Source organism: Antechinus flavipes, chromosome 3 (genome assembly GCF_016432865.1).
Source record: "Antechinus flavipes isolate AdamAnt ecotype Samford, QLD, Australia chromosome 3, AdamAnt_v2, whole genome shotgun sequence".
Taxonomy (NCBI): domain Eukaryota; kingdom Metazoa; phylum Chordata; class Mammalia; order Dasyuromorphia; family Dasyuridae; genus Antechinus; species Antechinus flavipes.
The window spans coordinates 604,844,034-604,868,369 of NC_067400.1; the positions used below are offsets into that span (position 1 = coordinate 604,844,034).

Here is a 24,336-nt window from a genome sequence, read left to right on the forward strand (position 1 = left end):
AAAATAAATTAATTTTAAAAATCTAATACTTGTAATGGTTACAGTCCTCAGGACATTATCCACACACTGCAGTCTAAATAGCAATAGCTTTAGGGTCAGAAGTGCCAATCTGAACTATGTAACTCTAACTCTAAATCCTTTCCCCTTTCTGAGCCTCATTTTCCCCATTTGTAAAGTGATAGGGTTGGACTGTTTCTTAAGGTGGAGTCCATGCACTAGGATACTTTCAAAAATATTTTGAAAACTTCTATTTCAATATAATTTCTTTCCCATGTATTTGTTTCACACATTTAAAAACATTATGAGACGAATCCAGAGGCTTTGTCAGAAGGTTAAAGGGATACAGAGTACAAAATAAAAGGTTAAGAAACCTTGGACCAAGATGGTCCAGTTCTAAATCTATGATATTATCCAAGATCGTAGTTCTAGAGCTAAAGGGATTTTCAGAAACTATTTATTGCCACCCATCCTGTGGTATTTTATAGGTGAGAAAGTTATCCCTCCCTCAGTGAAGATTGAAACCCATCTATGTTTTAGTTGATGATCTGTGAAAATTGTGGTGGCTGATCTAGGGGAGGCGATGGGGAAAAGGAAGGGAAATTTTGGAACAAAAGGTTTTGCAAGGATCACTGTTGAAAAATTACTCTTGCCTATGTTTTGTAATTAAAAAGCTTTCCTAAAATAAAATTGCCGTGGCTGAAAAATCTAAAACCATATTACCACGTTCAAGATCAACCTTTCGTTTTTAGCTGACTTCTGAGACCTTAAATTCACAGGTTTATGCTTTCCAGCCTACTAAATTTTGCATACTTTCCTAGAAAACAGGGTTAACTTTACACTTAAGAAAGACACCCAAGGATTTCAAGTAAACCTACACAAACACACGCACAATTTGTGAACATAAAATTTTTCCCAGTTACATGTAAAACTTTTTTTTTTTAACATTTGCTTTTAGATTTTTAAGTTCTAGACTGATGAGCCCAAAATGAAATACTTCATCCCCTCCCAAACTGATGTTTGTGAGATTGTGCATGAATTTATAAAAATTCTACTTAAAAAGTTTCCTTTGTGGAGCACCTCCCTCCCTCCAGTTAGAGACCATCTGAATACTTAAGGTGCTCATTCCAAAAATGAGCACTGACTGGCTTCCTAGTCAGAAGTCCTGACAATCCAGTCCTGGCGTGTCATTCTAAACATTTAAAAGCAACATTGCCTTCTTTTTGATTGAGAAGTCCTTGAAAACAACGGGACTGGTTTTGCCATTCTTTATGTCTCTAGTTTTTAAACACAATTCCTGGTACATGGTAAAAACTTCACACGTGTTTGTTGGTTTGATTTGTCCATTTAGAAAGATACAGTAACTTTGATCTGCCTGGGAGAGGAGAAGGGAAGACATGGTCTGTTAAGATTTTTAAATTTTGTCTAGAATACTCTGGTTTAACGATGCCTTGGATTTGGCCCTCAGGACTTGTGGGGAAAAAAAACGAACAGAAAAAAACCATTTAGAGTCTAAATCCAGTAATGCCCAACTTAGAATGGAGGCTTTAAAGGACTCACTCTTTTATTTCCCCTTCCCCATCCTTTGGAAAGTGAGATTCCTTCCTTATAAAGCAAGTATTAAAGAATAGAGTACTGAAATCTACATTCAGAATGCCCTCATATCCACATTTTCCGCACATTAATGAGGATCCAAGAAATGATTTCATTTTAAGTAAATAAAACCAGGGAGGAGGAAGAATTCATCAGCTAAGAAGAGGTACTGCCTATGATAAAAGATATTTTCTGTTCTGCATCCCAGGCCTCCAATGAGTCATAAATCACAGAATTTAGAAGCAAACTCCGAGGCCCATCAAGTTGAACCATCTTATTTGACATACAAGGAAACTAAGCCACCAAAATAATAAATGGAAACTGGATTGAATTGAAAAAAAAAACCCTAAGGTATCAAAGCTCATAGCAGATACTTAATAAATATACATGTTGGATTGTATTGACCTTAGAAAAGACATAATATTCCCATTTTAAAAACAGGAAACCGAGGCAGGCAGAAGTGAAACGATTTGCTCAGGGTTACACAGCTAAGATGTATCTGAGGTCAAATTTCAACTCAATTCTGCCTTTCTCCAGGCCCAGAAGTAGTAAAAATGGAAAAACTGGGGTGGGACCCCTGTTTCTCAGACTCTGTCTCCATTATATAATATTACTCATTCATGAAATATTACAGGTATCTGTTACTATCTTTTCAGGAGGGATGCATGAAGGCTTTTGAAATGACTTTCTCCCAGGACAGGATAGAAAAAAGGTTTTAGGGACATGTATTCCAGAAAAATAGCAGGCTGTACATGTAGCAATGACCAGGATGCTCCATTGGCACCCACAGAATGGCAAGAGCTCTGTATTTTAAAAATGTAATTAGGAAATATTTAATTTTTTGTAATTTATAATTAAATTTATATATTATATGCTTTATATAATATTAAATATAATATGCAATAAATTATATATTTATAAATAAGTTAAAATACAAAAAACATAGATAACATTGCATTTTAAAACTAAGTCAATATGTGGCCTCAGGATACCTTATGTATAGATTATTAGTCATCACTTCTATTTGAGTCATGTCATTACTGCTCTATAGATCTGAAATAATTCATGAAAACCTCTCCCAGTTATTCCACTTAGGAGAATAGCTTCCTGGTACAACAAACTGAGAGACTGAAATTCAAATCCCACTCCAGACAGTTACCAGTGTGCTCAAATCACTTAATTGAAAACCCTTGGTTTTAGCCAATATAAAAAGAAATTACTAAATTCAGTGACCTGTAAGATCTCTGCCAGGTGGAAATTTCTGATCCCTGAAGCATACCGTTTTCACCTTTCTTCTTTGCTTTTCTTTTTCATGTTTTTTTTTTTAACCTTCTGATGCAAATTTATTTTCACATGACTAATATGGAAATGCTTGAAATGGTTGTATATGTATAACCACTATCAGATTGCTTGTTATGTTGGGGAGTGAGAAAGTAAGGGAAAAATTAGAGCTCAAAATCTTACAAAAATGAATGTTGAAAAGTGTAGATGTAATTGGAAAAATAGAATACTATTGAATTAAAAAAAAGAGAATGTTAACAGCTCTGAAAGAATACCCAAACAACATCAGAGGAGCCCACAAGTGGATAGTTTTGGGGAGGATAGAGGCAAGATTCTCCCTTTCCCCAAGATCAGAAGGCTGGGATGAGTTGTGATTCTATCCTTGAAGAGGATCCTGATACCATTCTAATATAATGTAAGTTTTTTCAGAATAGAGGCTGCTTTTTCTTGGGTTTTTCTATTCTGGATTGTTATTGCAGGGCCTTGTATAGAGCAGCCACTTAATATGGGTTGTTTGAATAGATGGATATATTGATGAATTCCATCAGAAACACACTGAAGCTTTGTGTTTTATCATCTTCCTAAAATTCATATTCCTTCCCTCCCATTTTGTTTTTGTTTCCCCCCTTTATATCTTTTCTGCTTAGTACAAATAAAAAGGCTTTAGAAAAAAATGCTTGTTGATTGACTTCCTAAGAATGGGTTATTTTTTAAAAGCACACATAATAAATTAATTTGTCTATTAAATTAACATTTTAAAGAAAAGGGAATAAGTATTTATTAAGTGCTATTATTGTTCGAATGTTTCATTTGAGGAAACTGAAACTGAGGTCAATCAATTTTAAGTGAATAGTTCAAGATCATACAGCTAGTATCTGAAGCTAGATATAAACTCTTCTTTCTGATTTCGGGTCCATATGCTGGCAATCGACCAATAGACTTTTATTATGGACTTGCTATATGCCAGATACTTTACTAACTGCTAAGACTAAAATGCAGCTTGGTATAAGGACTAGAGAGCTGGTCTAGGACAAAGCTTCCTAAATTGTAGGTCAAAATCCCATTTAGTATTGTGTAGCTAAAATTACCCTGGCATGCATTCTGTCAATATAAAGTTATTATTAAATAAAATAAAATAAAAAAAATAGAATTGTGTAGCTGAATGTGTGTGTGGGGGTCACCATATTATGATTTGTTATCAGTAAATGTTTGATTTGTATTCCTGTTTTATATAGCTAAACACCCGGGGTCACATAAAAATTTCTAAGACAAAAAGGGACTAAAGATGAAAAAAGTTTAAGAAGCCCTGCTCTAAGAGACAAAAAATCTGGTAAAATCTTGTCTCTGACGCATACAGTCTTGTGCTATTCTGAGCAAGTCACTTAATCTCGATAATTGAGATAATTCACTAGTAAAAGTCGGATCTGGGACTATTCCCTTGTCCCACGGGATGGGTCTTGGGATAGCAAACCTTATAATAAACAGTTCTTGCCTTCTAGAAATTTAAATTCTGTTGGGGAAATAATATTTGTACATTTGGATGTGTGTACAAATAAATGTTCATAAGTTTCAATGCACATGAGTATTTTAAAAATATATAAAATTTCCGAGAGGGCACCAACAGTATAGGAAGATTAGGAAAGACTTCACTTGAATTGAGCTTTGGAGGGACAATTGGAATATTTCTAACTGATTTTTCATTTATCTTTCCCTGGCTTTTTATTGAATATAATTTTTATTGCATCAAGGTCTGAAAAGGAAACATTTACTATTTCTGCCTTTCTGGATTTGATCGTGAGGTTTTATGCCCTAATGCATGATCAGTTTTTGAGTGACTGCTATATACTGCTAAGAAAAAGATATATTCCTTTGTCTTTATTCAATTTTCTCCAGTTTTCTAGTATTTTATTAACCTCCCTAATTTTTTTCTTGTCGATTTTGTGGTTAGAGTTGTTTTATTCTGAGAATGAGGTCCACCACTTAGTTTTGCTTTCTATTTCTTTCTGTAACTGACTTACTATCTTCTCTAGGAATTTGGATGCTGTACCACTTGGTACATATAAATTTAGTCATTGCTAGCAGTCATTATACTTCATTGTTTACAGTATCCATTCCATTATTAAGATACAATTTCCTTCCTGATATCTTTTAATTAGATATGTTTTTACTTTTGCTTTATCTGAGACCAGAATTGCTACCCCTACCTTTTTTTTTTTTTTTTTACTTCAGCTGAAGCATAATAAATTCTGTTCCAGCCTTTTACTTTTACTCTGTTTGTGTCTCTCTGTGAGACAATGAGAATAAATGGTTTCCAAAGACTTCTACTCTACCCTATCTGAAATTACTTTGTATTTCTAGATGTATAACGCGTTGAAAGAATTGCAAGGTGCTTGAGGGCAGAGAATTTTTATTGTTACCAAGTTTCCAGTTCCCTAACATACAGACTGATGCACAGTAGTCATTCCATGAATGTTTGTTGATTGATTAATGGATTCCAGCTCTAAATCCCAAGAAGGTAGGAGCCATTGAAAGCAGTCACTGAATCCAGCAACCAGTCAACAAATAGCTACTCAGTTGCCTGTAGGCAAAGCAGAATTGAATTGGTTCTGAAGAAATGTGAGATGCGCAAAGTTAGACAATGCATCCCAAATATTTTTTGGGACTATTTGTGCCCCCCCTCTGACATAGCATTTGAGCTCATATTGGTCTGATCAGCCAAAATCTGGTCCTCTTCCTTAACCGACAGTTATAGCCAACCACAGGCTGGCCAGTGTGCGAGGACACTGGGAAGGGGGGAGAAGGGGAGGAAACAAAGTCACTTTTACACTTCCATCACTGATTCTGAATATGGAGGACAACACTTAGTACAGTGCCTGACACCTAGTAGGAGTTTAATGAATGCCAGTTGATTGACAGCTTCAGATGCATGTTGGACTGAGGTCTTTTTGAGTTCTAAATTCAAAATCCCTCTAGTTGAAAGAAATATGGGGGTTTAGATAAGACCACAGTCACGCCCATTCATGTCCTGACGCGAGACTTCACTTCACTTCAGAACCTCATGAACAGATCGGGGATCGCTAAATTCAGGCCTGAGTTCCAGCCACCTTGGTCTCCTGTTCTTTTCTCATCTTTTCTGTTCGGTAATCGGTACCATGGAAAGAATGAGTCAATCTACTCTTCCACGGTCTCTAAAGATGCCTTAGCACCATGCTCCTAAGAAGTAGGACAGTTTTCCATTTAAATCTGTGATCCTACTATTAGAATGGAGGCCTCCTGAAGATCACCTGGCAGGATTAAATACCAGACACTGAGAACCTCTCTCGAAGTAAACTGCCAAGCATTCCAGCTCTACTCCAGAGAGCACAACTCAGTTGGGCCGGCCACATTGTTCGAATGTCAAATGTACACTTGTCAAAAAAATTATTTTAGGAGCTCACACAGGGCAAGCCCTCACAAGGTGGTCAGAAAAAAGAGATACAAGGACGAACTTTAGAATGGATTGTTTGCCATGGGAGACACTGGCACAGGATCACCCAGTATGGCGTCCTCTCATCAGAGAAGGTGCTGCTTTCTGCGAGCAAAGAATTGAATTAGACCAAAGGAAACTCGGGATGCGCAGTTAGAGAAGCACCCCAAATGTTCACAGGGACTATTTGTGTTGAATGTGTGGCAGAGCGTTCTGGGCTCTTTGTGGTCTGATCAGACACGATCAGATACACTGTAACTCGAATGTAACGTAGGGAAATCATTTAGGTCAGGCCTGCCCAGTCCCCTGAGGGCAGGGACTGCCTTCCCGGGTACTTAAGTCACTTCAGCCTCTGGGCCTCCGCTGCGGTCCGTAAAACTGAGCGGGAGGCAGAAGTCGGATTTGACAGCCCCTAAAATCCCTTCCACATCTAAACCTGCGATCTTGTTGTTAGAATGAAAGCTCCTCGAGGGAGGAACTGGTTTTATTTTTGTGTTTGTACCCTTTATAACTAAGCACAGTGCTTGGCGCCGAGTTTAAAAGTTACCGTTTACTCATTCGTTCTGCTAGGAGGGGCGGGGCGCAGCGGGAGGGAGAGCGACACCGTGGAGTCCGAGACCATTGGCCCGAGGGCTTACGCTTCCATTCGCCTCTTCCTTCCTTCCCCACCTGCTCCCCCACTTCGTGGACTGTCTAGCGAATCTGGCCCCGCCTCCCCCCTCACTAGACACTAGGGCAGAGGGGAGCCGGCGGCACAAAACTACAACTTCCACAATGCCGTTCGGTATTCGGGACCCCTGATAGGCTGACGACGATTTCCCGCCTTCCCCTACTTCCGGCCCGCTGCCGGCCAGTTGTCGGTTGATGTAGCGGCGGTGTCTCAGACCGGAGGGTAGAGGCGGCGGTGGCGAAGAAGGACGAGCGGCGGGTACCGGTGAGGGCTCCCGTCCTCCCCGAGGCCCGGTCTGAACCGCTCCCCGCAGGCCGCAGCTGTTCGTCCGTCCTTCCGAGACCCGGGGCGGACGGACTGACGGGGATGGGGTGGGGGAGGGGAAAAGAGATAAGGAGAGACTGAGGAGAAAAAAAATAGGAGAGAAAAAGATAAAATAGAGATGGGGAGAGAGAGGAGGAGAGAGAAAGAGATAGGAGACAGATGGAAAGAAAATAGAAACGACGAGAAAGAGGAGGAGAGAAGAGATGAGAGAGACACAGAAGTCGGGGAACCGAGCCCTCTGCGCACGTCGGTGATCTCCGGGCCCCCCCGCCCCTTCCTCCTCTATGCTCCTCCCTCCTCCCCGTGCCCTTTTCTGTCTCCAAAGGTGTCTTTGTTATTGCTGAGTGGAAGCCCCTCCTCCCGCACCTGTTCTCCTCCTTGCCATGTGTGAAGCTTTGGGTTAGAGGCTGGCAGCCCGTGCCGACGCGATGCCAGGCTCCCGCTGTGCCAAGCTAGCTGTTTCTGCCCGTGCCAGACTGTTGGGCCTCCTCCCAAACTCCGTGGCTGTCCGCAGTGGTCTTTACCCCTCCCCCTGCCATTGATCCCAGGGCTCTGCGGTCATCCGCAGGTGCCTTCCTCCCGAGATGACTCGGTGGGTGCTGGCTGTCTGTGAGGCCTCCTCGGCTTTTTTTGGCAAGGTCTCCGTCCCTCCTGCAGCCTCCCCCACTTTAACCCCTCCAGGCTTTTGTCCGAATGTCCCCCGGGCACCCCTTTGTAGCCGGGGGTCTCCCTGTGTGTGACCGACCCCCAAGCTCTCCCCAGGGGCGCACAGGCCACGGGTCCTGTGTTTGAATCCCAGCCCTGTCCTTTTCAGATTGCCCTCGGCACCGGGGGCTGGAGCACGTCCTGATCCTCGGTCGGAGCTGCAGCCTTAGACCCTAGTTTATTGACCACCTCCAGCACTTGGCCAACGTTATGAATTTCTCTGAAGTGTTTAAGCTCACAAATCAGCTCAGCAAATTCTCTCCCAATGGGAAATTCCTGGTGAGTTGTCTGTGGTCACTTTGGTTTTCAATTTCAGATGAGTCAGAGCCCTGAGCAGGAAGCCAGCAAGGCTGGGGTTAATGCCACTGACTTGGCCGGTGACAGTGTGCAAATCAACTGACTTCTCTTTGACCTCATTTCCCCCTCTGTAAGCTGAGGGGCTTTGGTTAAGGTGGACTAGAAAAAGTTCTGGGTCAGAATGAGAGACTCTCCGAACCATTACTTCCCCCGCTGAGCCTCAATGGCCTGTGTAAAATGAGGGGCTTGAACTGGATGACTTCTGAGGGCTTACTTTAAATCTTGGGTGATCTCTAAGGCGCCATACTTTTTTTTTCTTTTATACCAAAACATCCTTGTGTTAATAAAATGCCTGCTTGGTACTGAGCTAGATGCTAGAGGAGATGCAGAGTTTACATTAGATGTGGTGCCTTCCTTCATTGCTTCTCAGTTTAATCAGAATAAAACACTAGTGCAGATTATTATAACACAGTATTGTCTGATAAATGTTAGAAAATTAAAGACAAAAATACTGCAAGAACTAGCCGAATATTCTCTAATTAGGAGTTGAGTGGAATAAGAATAACTTTGTTTTTATTCTCAACTTTAGTGTTTTATTTTGAAATCATTCAGAACTTCCAAAGTCCATGATTATATTGGTGTATTTCATACCTCTCTATGAAGATGTCTTCAAACTTTTAGTAAGATTTCCCCTCTGAATAACCATGGACAAAATACCATCATATGGCCAACCTGATATTGCTTCTCGCTGACTATAGTTAGGCTGCTTTTCATGAATAACCATAACATATAGTCCATATTCTGGCTTATTATCAAAGTATTTCTAGCTTGGGTAGGACCTTACACAGGATCACAGATCAGTGTAGTAAAATAGCAAAGAGAAGGATAACTTAGATCATTTGGTCTGAAAAATTTGATCATTGCCATTCAGATGGCTCCTAGTTCTCTGATATAATTTGTGACAGGAAAAAAAAAATGTCTTCACTCAACATTTTTTCTAATATACTTGAGCTATTGGTATTAAAACAAAATTTTTTAAAAGTTACTCATCTATGTGGTGGAATGATTTTTGTCATGGAATTCAAATTTACTGTACCTTTGACCAAAAGCCATAAATAAATGGTTAGAACTAGTTTTTTTGTTTACTTTTACAAAGTGATCACTTTATTTTCCCTTACCCCTTCTTTGTATACACCACAACATTCAAGGTAAGTGATTTAAATAGCTTACATTCTATTCTGGTTAGGAAAAATCATTTCTAAGATGGCTGGGATTTGAACTTTTCCTTTCAGAGATTGTAAATCTTATGCTTATAGTACAAAACTATCCTAGTTACAGAATTTAGTTTGAACATATGCCATTGTAAGTGTGATATCTTTGGAACAATTAAAAAAACCCAATCCAATATTGAAAGAGCATCAATTTTAACTCAAATTCCACTCAGAAATGTATCCTGTGTCTATCATTTTAATAAATAACAGTGCCATTGCTACTAACAATTTTGACATCACTGTACATGTTTTATTTAACCTAGTTTCTAGCAACTGTCACTTAATTTATATTTTTCTTTTTTTGTTGTAAAACTGCAGAAACATTAGCATTGGGTGTTAGTCAAACAGCACCTTGGAAACTATCCCTCAAGGGTTTAGTGTTTGCTTGTGTTTTGGGGGATGAGGTTGGTATGCCTGTTGAGTTGGTATAAACAAGTGATTAAAATTTGGTGTCACCTGTGACAGTTGTGGATAGTGTATGTGAAGAGAGATAACAGATGCTTGCCTAATTTTGGTACTCTTGTCATTACTGTTTTTGATGTTTAGTTAAAACATTAGATGGAATACTTGTCTTTCAGTTTAATCTAATACTTAAATACTCTTGAAAGATCTGCCCTAACTTAGTGCTTGAATGGAATGATTGCATAATAGCAGTTTGAGATACCTTAGAGAAAGCTGAACTTAAAGTGTATATTTTTTCATATCATAAAAAATTAAGAGTAATCTCCTCCTGTTTTCCAAAAGATGCTTAGTTAAAATATTGCTGATGCTAATGGGACACTCAAAGAATTTTAGAAGCTTTTTAGAATAATATTTTAGAATAGACTCTTAAGTAGTCTTGAGTCTTGCAGATACATACATAAAATGTATTAGTTCACATGTAATTAGCTAGCTGTTCTCCTGGACTACAAAAACAGTATTGTATAAGTAAGCAAAATAACAACCTTAATTAACCCTTTCTCACTATAAATTATTACTGACCTTGGATATAATGAGTCTTGAAAAAATCTCTAGTGGGCATTATTTTTAACAAATGCTCTTAAAATTGCAAATTTATTTAGAATAAGTCAATAATGCAAATGCTCTTAAATTTCAGTTTTTCAACCAAACCATTAATCATTTTCTGGTTTTTTAATTGCCCAATTCAGGCTATGTAGTATAAACTTAAAAAATATTTTGAGTTGAAATATATTTATCCTAAAATTAAAATGGCTTGTTTTAATTTTCATTATCAACAACAATCGAATTTTCTATTATGAGTAAATATAGCATAAATCTACCTATATTCATTTCTTCTTTGTTATCATTTCTCATGTTTTTATTTGTGTTATGAACAAAAATATATTTTACTTTGATGTTTGGAAAATAGAAAAAATACATTATTATTGCTTCCTAATGCATAATTGGAGAAGGACCAAGTGGGTATTCTGTCTTTATGACTGAGGGAGAATATCTCAATCCATTGTTAAGTGTATTGATATGACACAGATACAGATGTTCAATAAATATGCAATTAACTGCTTATATTGAGAATACTAATGAAAAATTTTCACATTCTTAAAGTACTTTATAATTTTATTGGTTTGGAGATTTCAAGTATGGAAAATCTCTCTACCCCAACCATATTGCAGTCCTGCTTTAATTTGTTATAATTTGAGAGTTGCGTGATGCAAATACATGTTAAATAACTCATTTGTGGGCATACAGCTAGTAGTGGAATTAGAACTCAAGGCTGCTTTGAAATCCAGCACAATCCAGTTCTCATAGCAACTACTCCAAAAGCTCTCTCATTGCACATTCTTAGATAAGCTAAAATACTATCATTATTATGTATGGAAAACTGTTATACTATATTTTGGGGGAATTGTGAACTCATCACATCTCACTTTTTAAAAGTAGGATCTCCCAAAGTAATTTATTAAATGTGATGTCTCAGTGCCTTTCTTTTGAATGAGAAGTTCAGACTGATTTATAGATTTACCTTCCACTCTTTTAGCAAATCTATTAGGTAGATTACAGGAAGGTAGTGTTAACCATTTGTTAGAAATCTGTAGACTGAGGCACAAAGAAATTATTATTTTCCTGAAGACAGCCTTTGTAAGTACTTATAGAGAGAAAAACAGATAGTTGTCTAATAAAGGAATATTGATCACTAACCAATAATTTTGTATTAGTTTTGTTTAAGGTAATTGTATGGGCATCTGTAATATTTTATATTCACAATTTTAAATTATACAAATATTCTTTGAAAATATGCTGTTTACCCAGTACTTTCCTAGTAAGTTTTAGTCATTTAAAACTAAATATTCCTTTTAATAGCTTTGTGAAGTAAGTTCCTGTTGTTTTTTTTAAATCATCTCAAAGACAAACAGTAACAGGATCCAGAGTAGTCTCCCTTCTTCCTGGTTCATTGTTTAATCTACTAAGAAATACTATTTCTTGTATATGCCAAGTCTATCCCTTAGATACAGGGGTCCTCAAACTTTTTAAATAGGCGGCCAGTTCACTGCCTCTCAGACTGTTGGAGGGCCGCACTAAAGTAAAAACAAAGACTTTGTTTTGTGGGCTTTTAAATAAAGAAACTTCATAGCCCTGGGTGAGGGAGATAATCGACCTCAGCTGCTGCATCTGGTCTGCTGCAGGCTGTAGTTGAGGACCCCTGTGACTGGGAGAGAAGTACACAATCATATATTTAGATTGTGAGTTGTTAAAGACCATACAAGGGAAAATATTATATTCCAAGAAATCTTCAAATTTGTAGGAATTATCCTCCCTTTTTCTTTTGTTTGAATATTTTAAACTTTACAATGGATTATATAGCTTAAACATAAAAACCAACTGACATAAAATACTGTATGTATGAGACATTAATAGTTCAGAAGGAGACCGATTTATTTTCTATAAAAGTTTGGCTTTTTAAGACAGCTATTACTTTTGTATGTGGTTTGTAAAGCTTATCCTTTTTCATATTTAGGCTTCGTGTGTCCAGTACCGTTTAGTGGTTCGAGATGTGAGCACTCTCCAAATCCTTCAACTGTACACATGCTTGGACCAAATTCAGTACCTAGAGTGGTCAGCAGACTCCCTCTTTATATTGTGTTCTATGTACAAACGTGGGCTGGTGCAGGTAAGTGTGGATTTCATCATTAAGCCCATGTGCTCCACTGGGATTTTGAAACTTTCTTAGTCATTTATTTTAGAAAAATATTGTTTCCATGTCTATGCCAGAATAAATTTGGCAACACATTTGATATAAAGTCTATTATATGTTAGTGAGCATGTAACGATTCTTGAGAATTTATATATAAAAATATATTGCATCTATATGCACATGCATATGTATACATATATACGCATACAACATACAAAACTGTATGTATCATATAAACAAATACAAACATAAACAAATATTCCTTATGTAGGTGAAATTGGGTTAAGAATTAGAAATATTTATAAGTCATAAGTTAACAATTTGGGTGGTATATACTTTTGAAAAACCTCATGCAGCCATTTCATTACTTACTTGAAGTTTAGTGAATGAGGTATTAGAGATGTCTTCTATTCAGTGTTATTAACTCATTGAATATTAAATATAGTAGATTTAATCATTGATAGTTATGGCTTACTTTTGTAGTGGAATCCAGCGCCAATCCTTCATGATAGCAGATTATTTACAGATTTTCTGAGTTCTGTGATATGTGCTGTGATTCTGTGATTGATGATCAATTCTTCCTTTTCCTATTTTTTGGTCCTTTGAGGAGATGACTTCTTAATTTCTGATTACTTTTTCATTCTCTGTCTCTCTCGGATGAATCTAGGTGTGGTCCTTGGAACAGCCTGAATGGCACTGTAAGATAGATGAAGGCTCTGCAGGACTGGTAGCTTCATGTTGGAGTCCAGATGGGAGGCACATTCTCAACACAACTGAGTTTCATGTAAGCATGAAGTCATGAATATTCTTCATGTATCAAATGTTACTGTCTATCCACTTGCTCCTAAAATAGATTGAGAGATTTAAAGCCACGATATTCTGAATGAAATTAATATTTTCTGAATTGTTCTATAGCTGTAAATCTAAATTGGTCACCTAATTCTTTTTGCTAAATCAAGAAACATTGGGATACCAGGTATCTCTATTTTCAGAGAAACAGAAATTAGCAGGAATTGCTTTTTAATTCAAAAGTAGAATACAGTATTTGTTACATATATTTCCTTCAGCACCTTGAGGTGATCACTGAGAACTTCAATTTATACCTTGAATTGAATATTCAATTCCTAAAATTGTCCTAAAAGACATTGATAGTGCTCCAATTTTATTTGACTATTTAGGTCAAATGAATCTGGCCACTATTAAACAGCTTAACTAATGATTTTTTAGTGTAAAGTTTTAAAAATTTCTAAATTTGAACACTTAAATTCTAGCCAACTTCTTTGGTAAGGGTTGATAAACTTGTAAATATGTTAGCACTGTAACTTCCATGAACTCAGCTTTATATTAAAAGAAAAGATGATTGGAATATTACTGTCTGAATATTTTTACATAAGCTTATCATTTTAAAATGATTAATTTTAATCAGCACCAATCAAGTGACCAAAACACATTCAGAAAAATAGAGGAAGTTTTTCCAATTCAATTGATTGAAATTTAATCGAATGTGCATGTTATGAGTCCAGTCCCTCTTTATGTCTTTCTAAAGAGTAACATCAGCAATTGTTGCCATCACAATAATTACTTCAAATGTCCCTTTGTGTTTTGTGCCTCAGGACTGTGTGGCACCTCTGGAGGTTTAATTTGACAGGATCAACTAACCCTGTCAACACAATACCTTGTAATAAGCCTAGAAGTTTGTATGTGTTCAGGGAGTCAATGTAGGGCGTTGCTAACAGGTTAAGTCTTATGTAAATGGTTTTATGTGGCATAAACACATTCCACAAAAGGTCCCAAATTGTGGAATTTGGCATATTTGAAGTATTTGGATATCAGGTAAATAAGCTCTTACTTTTCTTCCTTCCCATCAGCACTTCCTTTTCTTTATGAGGTGGGAAATGCATAAACCCTTTCACTAATGTCTACTCTCCACAGGGGAAACAGCCCAGTTGTTAAGTTTAAATTCCCTGAAGATAGATAGATGTCTGAGCCTAAGTAACCCAAACTGTGAACGACTGTGTGCTCTGCTTGGGATTGTAGCAGCACGTGCATGAGGGGGTGGGGACTATTTATTGCTAGCCATTGGAACTCCGAGTGACCCTGCAGGATTTCATTAAGCTTTTGCCAAGTTGGCATCTGTGTTGGGATAGGTTTTCTCTCCAGCTGTAAACAGGTTGCTAAATTAACTTGTTTTAGACAGCTGGTTGGGTCCTGCACCAGTCTTTCTTTTCCTTGCTGTAGGGCTCCAAATCCATAGCCAACCAGAACAGATTCTTGGAGAATGTTTGAGATAGGATTTAAAGGGCATACTTGTCAGGATCGGGATCATGTGGAGGGAGGGGTTAAAGATGCTTTCTGCCCACACTGCACAGATCTGTTGTCTGAGTTGTTCCTATGATCCCAGCTGGTGCTATTCGTGCTTGTCATTTTTTAGGCCCAAATAGGCCCGATATTGGTTCAGCCTTGGTGTTCTTATTTCAAGATCAGAATAAACAAAGACCAGAAGATGGATCCTGTTGTCATGGTTTAAACTCTAAGGAAACAGGGTGCCACCAAATCTTTTTTGTTGAGTGTTCTATGTCTTATTCCCCTAGAAATGCAAGTGCAGTAAAGGTAAACTGATGGCTGCCTAAAGCATTACTTTGTTTCCACCTCACTTCTCCTGGTGGTTTTAAACAATGAAGTCATAGGCATGGGGAGGCAGTTGATGGCTTGATGGGTAGAGCCCTGGGCCTGGAGAACAGAAGATCTGAATTCAAGTCCAGTCTCATATACTTCCTAGTGGGGTGACTGAGCAAACTGCTTAGTTTCTGATTGCCTGACAAAATGAATCCACTGAGAAGGACTTGGCTGGCAGACCCCTTCAGCATCTTTGCCAAGGAAACTCCACAAGGGTCACAAAGAATTGGGTGCAACTGAAATGACTAAACATGTGTATATGCTAGCAGCAGACCAGCCAGGGTAGAGCATCAGGCACATGTACTGTGTGGAGAGATGAACTCTCTTGCTGGCTTTATTGCCAGTAAGGATTGTTTTGTTGTGGTTTAGTCACATCAGTGGTATCTGGCTCTTCATGGCCCCATTTGGGATTTTCTTGGCAGAGACACTGGAGAGGTTGGCCATTTCCTTCTCCAGCTCTTTTTAAAAATGAGGAACTGAGGCAGACAGGGTGAAGGGCCTAGCTCAGGGTCTCACAGGCAGTAAGTGTCTGAGGCCAGATTTAAATTTAGGATGGTGGGTCTTCTTGGCTCTGAGCACTGTGGCATCCCTAGCTCTGCACCCAAAATTGTGGGAAGAGCCCTTAGGTGAGAGGGAGAGCCAAGGTACTGTTGCAAGCTAAGAGCAGCTGACCTAGTAAGCAGATAAGACTCTTAATTAATAAGCTTCCCTTTATTGAGTTGTAGATATGTTGTTTTAAGTGTGGTGGGAAATGCAAAGGAATGGGAGATATAAGCTGTCCTTTAGGAGTTTAGAGTCTAGTCAAAGAGAGACGCTGAGGATATGGAGAACATTGATACAAAATACAGATTAATAAAGAAGGTGGCATCTGTGGGGGAAAGGCTGTGGTGTTCAGAAGAGGAAGAACTCTGTAGTTTGGGGGTCATTAGGGAAAGATTCCCCCCAATTATTTTTGGTGCCCTCAGAAAGTGGGAGTTGAGCTGAAACTTGAAGATAGGTGGGATGTAGATAAGGAGAGGGCCAAACAGATCATTCTCAAAATGGGAAAGGGCAGGAACAAAAGTACTGTGGCTACAAGATGTTAGTTGTTGATAATCTGTCATCTAGAAGAAGTGTGGAGGGAAACAGAGGCAACTAAGCAGCTCTATGATCCAATGGAAGTGAGCCGAGAAGACCTGAGCTCAAATGTAGCCTCTAACACTTTTTTTAAAATTAACAACTCTTTTTTTTTTTTTTTTATTAAAGCTTTTTATTTTCAAAACATGTACCTGGATAATTTTTCAGCAATGATCCTTGCAAAACCTTGTATTCCAAATTTTTTCCTCTTCCCCCCACCTCCTTCTCTAGAGGGCAAGTAATCTGATATATATTGAATATGTTAAAACACATGTTAAATCCTACTAATATATGTGTACATATTTATGCAATTATTGTGCTGCACAATAAAAATCAGATCAAAAAGAAAAAAATAACAAAACGAAATGCAAGCAAACAACAACAAAAAGAGGGAAAATGCTATGTTGTGATCCACACTTACCATTGGAACAGGCCTGAATCATCTCATTGTTGAAGAGAGCCACGTCCATCAGAATTGATCATTATATAATCTTGTTATTGCCATGCTCATTTCACTTAGCATCAATTCATGTAAGTCTCTCCAGGCTTCTCTGAAATCATCCTGCTGATCTTTTTTTTTTTTTTTTTTTAATTATAGCTTTTTATTGATAGAACATAAGCATAGGTAATTTTTCAACATTGAACCTTGCAATTACTTCTTTTCCAACTTTTCCCTTCCTTTTCTCCACCCTCTTCCCTAGATGGCAGGCAGTCTTATACATGTTAAACATGTTAAAGTATATCTTAAATATAATATATGTGTACATATTTATACAGTTCTCTTGTTGCACAAGAAAAATCAGATTTAGAAAGGTAAAAATAACCTGGGAAGAAAAACAAAAATGCATTGCTGATCATTTTTTTATAAAATAATATTCTATAACATTCATATACCATAATAACTTATTCAACTATTCTCCAGCTGATGGGCATCCACTCAGTTTCCAGTTTCTTGCCACTACAAAATGGGCTGCCATAAACATTTTTTTAACATGTAAGTCCCTTTCCATCCTTTATGATCTTTTTGGGATACAAACCCAGTAGAAACACTGTTGGATCAAAGGGTATGCACAGCTTGATAGCCCTTTGAGCTTAGTTCCAAATTGCTCCCCAGCATGGTTGGATCAGTTCATAATTCCACCAACAGTGTATGTATCAGTGTCCCAGTTTTCCCACATCGTGAGTCAGTTCTTTGTATATTTTAGAAATGAGGCCTTTATCAGAACCCTTGAATGTAAAAATGTTTTCCCAGTTTATTGCTTCCCTTCTAATTTTGTCTGCATTGATTTTGTTTGTACAAAAACTTTTTAAACTCATATAATCAGTATGTACTCCATAATGTACTCCAGTTCTTCTTTGGCCAATTGATTAGATCTGACTTTAATTATGTGGAAAGTGTTTTGTAATTGTGTTCATATAGTTCCTGACTTTGTCTTGGCAGGTAGATTCACATATTTTATATTATTTACAGTTATTTTAAATGGGATTTCTCTTTGTATCTCTTGCTGCTGGACTTTGTTGATAATACATAAAAGTGCTGATTTATGTGGATTTATTTTATATCCTGCAATTTTGCTAAAGTTGTGAATTGTTTCTAGTAGTTTTTTAGTTGATTCTCTAGAATTCTCCCAAGTGCACCATCATATCATCTGCAAAGAGTGATAATTTGGTCTCCTCATTACCTACTTTAATTCCTTTAATGATCTCTCTGTCTTCTCTTATTACGAAAGCTAGCATTTCTAATGCAATATTGAAGAGTAATGGTGATAGTGGGCAACCTTATTTCACTCCTGATCTTATTGTGAATGGTTCTTGTTTGTCCCCATTACTTATGATGCTTGCTGATGATTTTAAAAAGATGCTACTGATTATTTTAAGAAAAATTCCAATTTATTCCTATACTCTTTAGTGTTTTTTAAATTTTGTTAAATGCTTTTTCTACATCTATTGAGATAATCATATGATTTTTATTAGTTTGATTATTGATATACTCAATTATGCTAATAGTTTTCTTAATATTGAACCAGCCCTGCATTCCTGGTCCTCTAACACTTATTAGTTGTATGATCCTAGTAAGCAAGTGATTTAACTGAGTTTCCTCAATATCCTCACAAAATGGGGATAGTATTTACGTTGCTGCTGTTGTGAAATAATATTTCCAAAGTGCTTGACAAACTATAGAGAGCTGTAGAAATGCTAATTATCATTTTTTGTTGTCATATTGGAGAATAAAGAAGAACTTGGAATGCTTAGCCTGAGACCCAATTATGAAAGTCTGTGTTTTGAGAAGTCACTCAGACCCTCTGAGACCCAGTTATGAAAGTCTGTGTTTTGAGAAGTCACTCAGACCCTCTCTTAATTAACATTTCGAAAAATTGCTTTTCTTCTTAATTCTAATAATAACCCAGATAGGAAAATGACCTCTTTTTTCACTTACATGTAATACTAATTGCTTCAGAGATTTCCTCATTTGATACATGTTAGCTAAGATCATATAAAAATCTTTTCCAGATAAAGAAAACTTTTTTTGTCACATATAACTGAAAAATTTATAGAATGTTTTCAAATTGAATTTTTATTATTTTCTACAAACATGGAAAGTTGAACTAACAATTAACAGACTTCTTTCAAAATAGGAATTTTGAAAGGCCAGCTTAATTGAATAAGTAAATCTTATCATTAATAGCATCCTTTTGCATCAAAAGGAATAGTGGATAGAGCTCTAGTCTTGGAATCAGGAAGATTCATCTTCATGGAGTTCAAATATGGCCTCAGATACTTCTTACCTGTCACTGATCCTCTTCACAAAGGAAAGCAAACAACAAGCTGTCTGGCCCTGGGCAAGTCACTTCACTCTTATTTGCCTCAGCTTTCTTATCTGTAAAATAAGTTACAGAAAGAAAAAGCAACCGGTCTAGTCTCTTTGCCAAGAAAATCCCACAGTGTAGTCTTAAAGAGTTAGACATAACGGAAATGACTCAACAGCAGCAGCAGCAACAATTGGCATCAGATAATATGTTAAGATCCTTAATAATAGCTCACTTGAGTAAGTTAAACTTCTCACTGCCATCTTTTAAAAGTTTTTCCAAATTTGGCTTTGATGTAGAAGACAGAAAAGGCCCAGCTGAACTCAGTTCATAATGATCTAACTTTTTGAATTTGTAATCTATTGGAAAATTATTTTAAAAAATGTATAGTTTTGTATCAGTTTGAATAGGTGTTTTATAAAATGATTTAAATACTTAGTGATATAAAATTTTCAACATGTAGAAATTAGGATAGCACGAATTCTGAAATGATTTGATTTTTTTCAAATTTGAAGATAGTTCTTCATGATTCCTCACAGATTATGTTGGAGAAGTCTTGTTCTTTTGAAAAGATGTAGAGATAGGAGTAACCTCCTGTATTAAAAATGAGCATTTTATTCTTCTACTTTTTATAGAAAATAGACTACTTTTTGATGCCATTAAATTATAACCATAATTGATTTTCATATAAATTTTTCTTCCTAGTCTGTGAATATCTACTCACATCTTACAAATAAAAAATAATATATTTGTGAGTATTTAGAATAAGAACTAACATGAATTTATCTTTTGAAATCTATCTTTTATTGAGTGATGTGTGCTTGAGAAGGCTTTGGAAATCCTTTGCTGATGGACAGGGCGATGTAAAGGGCTTTGTGACCCAGTCAGGTCTGGGACAGTCGGTTGTTTATATTTTATTTAATGAAAATCACTAGTCACACCTGCTCTTAGCAGTCAAACTTAGTGATGTTGTCCTTTACCCCAATGGTAGAGACTATCACATTACCATTGAAATACTTTTAATTTCTCAGCTGTTTTTTGGACTATCTTAAAAATGCTTCTGCTTTTGGTTTGTTTTTCCACTCCAAAACAACAGCTGAAAACTTTTCTGAGCCTGTTTTCTTTGTTATTTGCCTTTGATTAATCTACTCAATTCAATGGTACATGTAATAAAGGATTTCTGAATAGTTGTTAAAAGTAGCATGTGTTAGTAAATTAAATATCCTGGGAATAATGCAATTAACCTTAACCATGAAAATTTTGGGAGAAAAAAGGGCATGGTGTTTTTTTCAAAGAGAAAACATTCGCATCTAAAATTCTTGAAACATTATACTCTCCCATCTCTTCCTTTTCAACCACCCCAGACACTCTTTCTCTAAGGAAAAAAATGTTATTTAAACATCTTTCTCATGGCAGGTAATAGGTGAAGATTAAAGTAGATTCATAAATAGTAATCAATTCATTTTTTCCCTGACAAGCAGTTTTCTAGAGAAATCTAAAAGCAAATAATCTAAACGTCAGTTATATTTTAAGATAACCAAAATTGAATTTTTCTTAATAAATATTTGTTGAAATGAATTTATTTTGTTAAGAAAAATTTAAATTTGACTTAATAGAAACAGAATATAGTAACAACCATACTGGCTAGTATTTCTGTATTGCTTTAAGTTTTGAAACCGTTTTACAAATGTTACCTCATTTTATAACAACTCTAGGAAGTAAATGCTATTATTATCCTCACTTTACAGATGAGGAAACCAGGGCTAACAGGGTAAAGTGACTTACTTGCTCAGGGTCACATAGCTAATAAATGAGGACAGAGTTGAACTCAGGTCCTCCTGATTCCAACTCTAGCACCCTATTCACTGGGTTACTTCCCTGTTTCAAATTATTCATTATTCCCTTCTTCTTTGAAAGACTAATTAAAGAAGGTTTGTCATTCTGTAGAAAAGGGCAAATGAAACTATCTCCCATAAACAGGTAGAAGGATTTACTTTAGGTAAGCAAATTAGTTCATTTATCCTGGGTTATCCACATCTAAATTTGTGGAGTAAAATCTTTGGTCATGAAATTATAGGCTCTGCCAAGTCAGAAAGAGTTTGAGTTTGCTCTGCTATTTAACTGTATCTCTGTTGTCCAAGGACCTGCCTGGTTCCTTACTTGCTTGGCCACAATGTCATGAGGTTTTTTGTTCATAGCATCTCTCAGAGAAGATACGCTAAATTTTTAGAAGATTGTAATCTGTGTCAGAAATAGCAAGATTGATAAAAATCATCAATCTTGGAACTAAGCCAGCTTTTTGGAATTTTAATCTGGAAGTGAGATTCTGCCTATTCAGTATAACAAGTGTTTATGAAAGGCCCTGTACTAGGCATTAAAGAAGCTACTTAAGTTAGTGATGCACACACCCTGTCTTTTCCCCCTACTTTTCAAATTCTCTTTTATTTATCTTCCTCCTTATACACAGAGCTAAAAAGTATTCTGACACATCACAATTCTTGCACTTAGAAATCTCTTTAGGTTGGTCAGGTGCCTTTTTTTTTTTTTTTTATCACTTGATCCCTAAAGTGTGTTGATATTGAGATAGTGATAGTTAAACCAGTGTTAAATCAATAAATCAATCAGTGTTGTATGTAGCACAGCACATTAAGCTTCATAGACACTTGGAGCTAAAACTATATTAGAACAAAATAAGATAACTATTATGTTGGTCTAAGGGGCAGGCAAAGACAAAAGGCAGTTACTTTGAGGACATTACTCACTATCATCTGGAAGCCAAGTCCAGACATCTTATGCCTCTTGGGATTTCTACAAGATGGCTTTCAATCCTAGAATGATAGGTCCAGCCGACATAACATGAAGATAGATAACACATTTACTTTGTGAAGATGTTCTACTCCCACTATTGAGTCATTGATGTTTTGAAGGTAACTTGTCCCAAGAACTTGCCATGATCATCTTGGTTTTTTAGATTGGGTGACTTTTTAATCTTGCATTCTAGTAACACTTCTTGGTCATGGGTCAGAACATGACCTGGAGAGCAACTAGTGACTGGAGATAGTTCCCATGAAAAACAGCCTGTCTTTTTAAAGCAAGCTTACCGTTTAGAATCATAGGTTCTGAGATGAAAGGGATTCCAGAGGTCATTTTGTCTCATCCATTGCAAAACATCTTCTGTGGTTGGTGTGTTATGGTGAAGACTTTCCCTCTCAGGATCAGCTTTCCATCTGTAAAATCAGGATGGTAATAGTACCTACTTCAGAGGATTATTGTGAGGATCAAATAAGGTAACACATGTAAAGTGCTTTGTAAACCTTAAAGCTCTAGATAAATGTTAACTATTATTGTAATATCATAATAATGGCATTAATATTATATCAGTATTACTTAGAAGTCTCTACAGAAAACCTCCAATGAAGTGAATTATTTTTCAAAGCAACCTGTTCTATTCTGCCTAACTTTAATTGTTAGGAAGTTTTTCTTTACAATAAGCCTACATCTGTCTTTATGAAGTTTCCATCCTTTCAGTTCTTCTATACTTATTCTAGTCCTAAAATTTTTTTTGTTCAGTTGTTTTATATCCAGCTCTTTATGAAACTAGTTGGGGTTTTCTTGGCAAAGACACTGCAGTAGATTGCTGTTGTTTTCTCCAGCTCATTTTACAGATAAGAAAACTGAAACAAATAGGGTTAAGTGACTTTTGCAGGGTCACACAGCTAGTAAGTGTCTTAGGCCAGATTTAAACTCAGGTCTTTGCGACACAGGCCTAATGCAGCTGTTAAAATATTTGAAGGTAAATATTATGCTATTGGTGAGTGGACCACTAAAGCTATGGAGATAGTGTGGTCTGTGGCAGTTGAGATTGTATTTGTATTACTGATTGACTAGTTGTGCAATTGAGTGACTAGCATCTTGTCTAGTTTAGTTTGAGCATAGGACAGGTATGGGATAGAGGGAGAAATTGAGATAGCAGTAGTAGGGGAGGCTTAACCATGAGTGCCAGGATATTTTAAAAAGAGGGGATTAAAGCAGGAAAATAACTAATTTAACATTAAAATTATTAGCTAAGTCAGCACATGTATCTTAAAGGCAAATTATGAACCTGGATATTGAATTAAGATTAGAGGAAAGGTGAGTAGGATTCTGTTTCAGCTTAGGGGAGCCAAGAGTTATTGTAGGATGGGGGTAGAGAGGATTTGTAGGGCAGACCTATGGAGGCCTTACTGTATTTATTGACAGAGTTCGCAAGTAAGATTTTATAATTAAGTACTTCTGGCCTGTGCATCTATGGTCTAATGTTTTAGACAAAGCTAAGAATTTGTCTATCCTATACCACTTCCCAGTTAGTTCAGATATTTATTTTAAAAACAAACTAAAATCAAAGTTGCAGGATACAAAATAAAGCCACATAAATCATCAGCACTTTTATATATCACCAACAAAATCCAATAAAATCCCAAGAGATCTAAAGAGAAATTCCATTTAAAATAACTGTCGAAAGGATAAAATATTTGGGAATCTTATCTGTCACGGGAGGGTCAGGAACTATATGAGTAAAACTACAAAACATTTTCTACACAAATAAAGTCAGATCTAAGCAATTGGAAAAATATGAAGTGCTCTTTGATAGGTTGAAAGAATATAATAAAGATGACAATACTACCTAAACTAATCTATTTATTTAGTGCTATACCAATCAGACTCCCAAGAAACTATTTTACTGATCTAGAAAAAATAACAACAAAATTCATCTGGAAGAACAAATTAATGAAGAGAAAAGCAAATGAAGGTGGCCTAGCTGTATCCCAATCTTGAAGGAGGGAAAGGGACCTACATGTGCAAAAATGTTTGTGGCAGCCCCTTTTGTAGTGGCTAGAAGCTGGAAACTGAGTGGATGCCTATCAGCTGGGGAACTGCTGAATAAGTTATGGTATATGAATGTTATGGAATGTTCTGTAAGAAATGACCAGCAGGATTATTTC

General features: G+C 36.7%; 1 protein-coding gene across 4 annotated transcripts in view; it reads left to right on the plus strand.

The window, feature by feature from the left end:
• The first annotated feature begins 7,157 nt into the window (after positions 1 to 7,157).
• WRAP73 (WD repeat containing, antisense to TP73) overlaps positions 7,158 to 24,336 on the plus strand; it is a 48,253-nt gene continuing 31,074 nt past the window's right edge. The window contains exons 1-4 of one of the 4 annotated variants that reach the window (XM_051988739.1): positions 7,158 to 7,271; positions 8,146 to 8,315; positions 12,579 to 12,731; positions 13,423 to 13,539. In XM_051988739.1, coding sequence (XP_051844699.1) covers positions 8,247 to 8,315; positions 12,579 to 12,731; positions 13,423 to 13,539 — 339 coding nt within the window. In that variant the 5' untranslated portion in view covers positions 7,158 to 7,271; positions 8,146 to 8,246. Of the gene's footprint in view, positions 8,316 to 12,578; positions 12,732 to 13,422; positions 13,540 to 24,336 lie in introns of all 4 variants that reach the window. The other 3 variants (XM_051988740.1, XM_051988741.1, XM_051988743.1) reach the window with 3 other exon arrangements.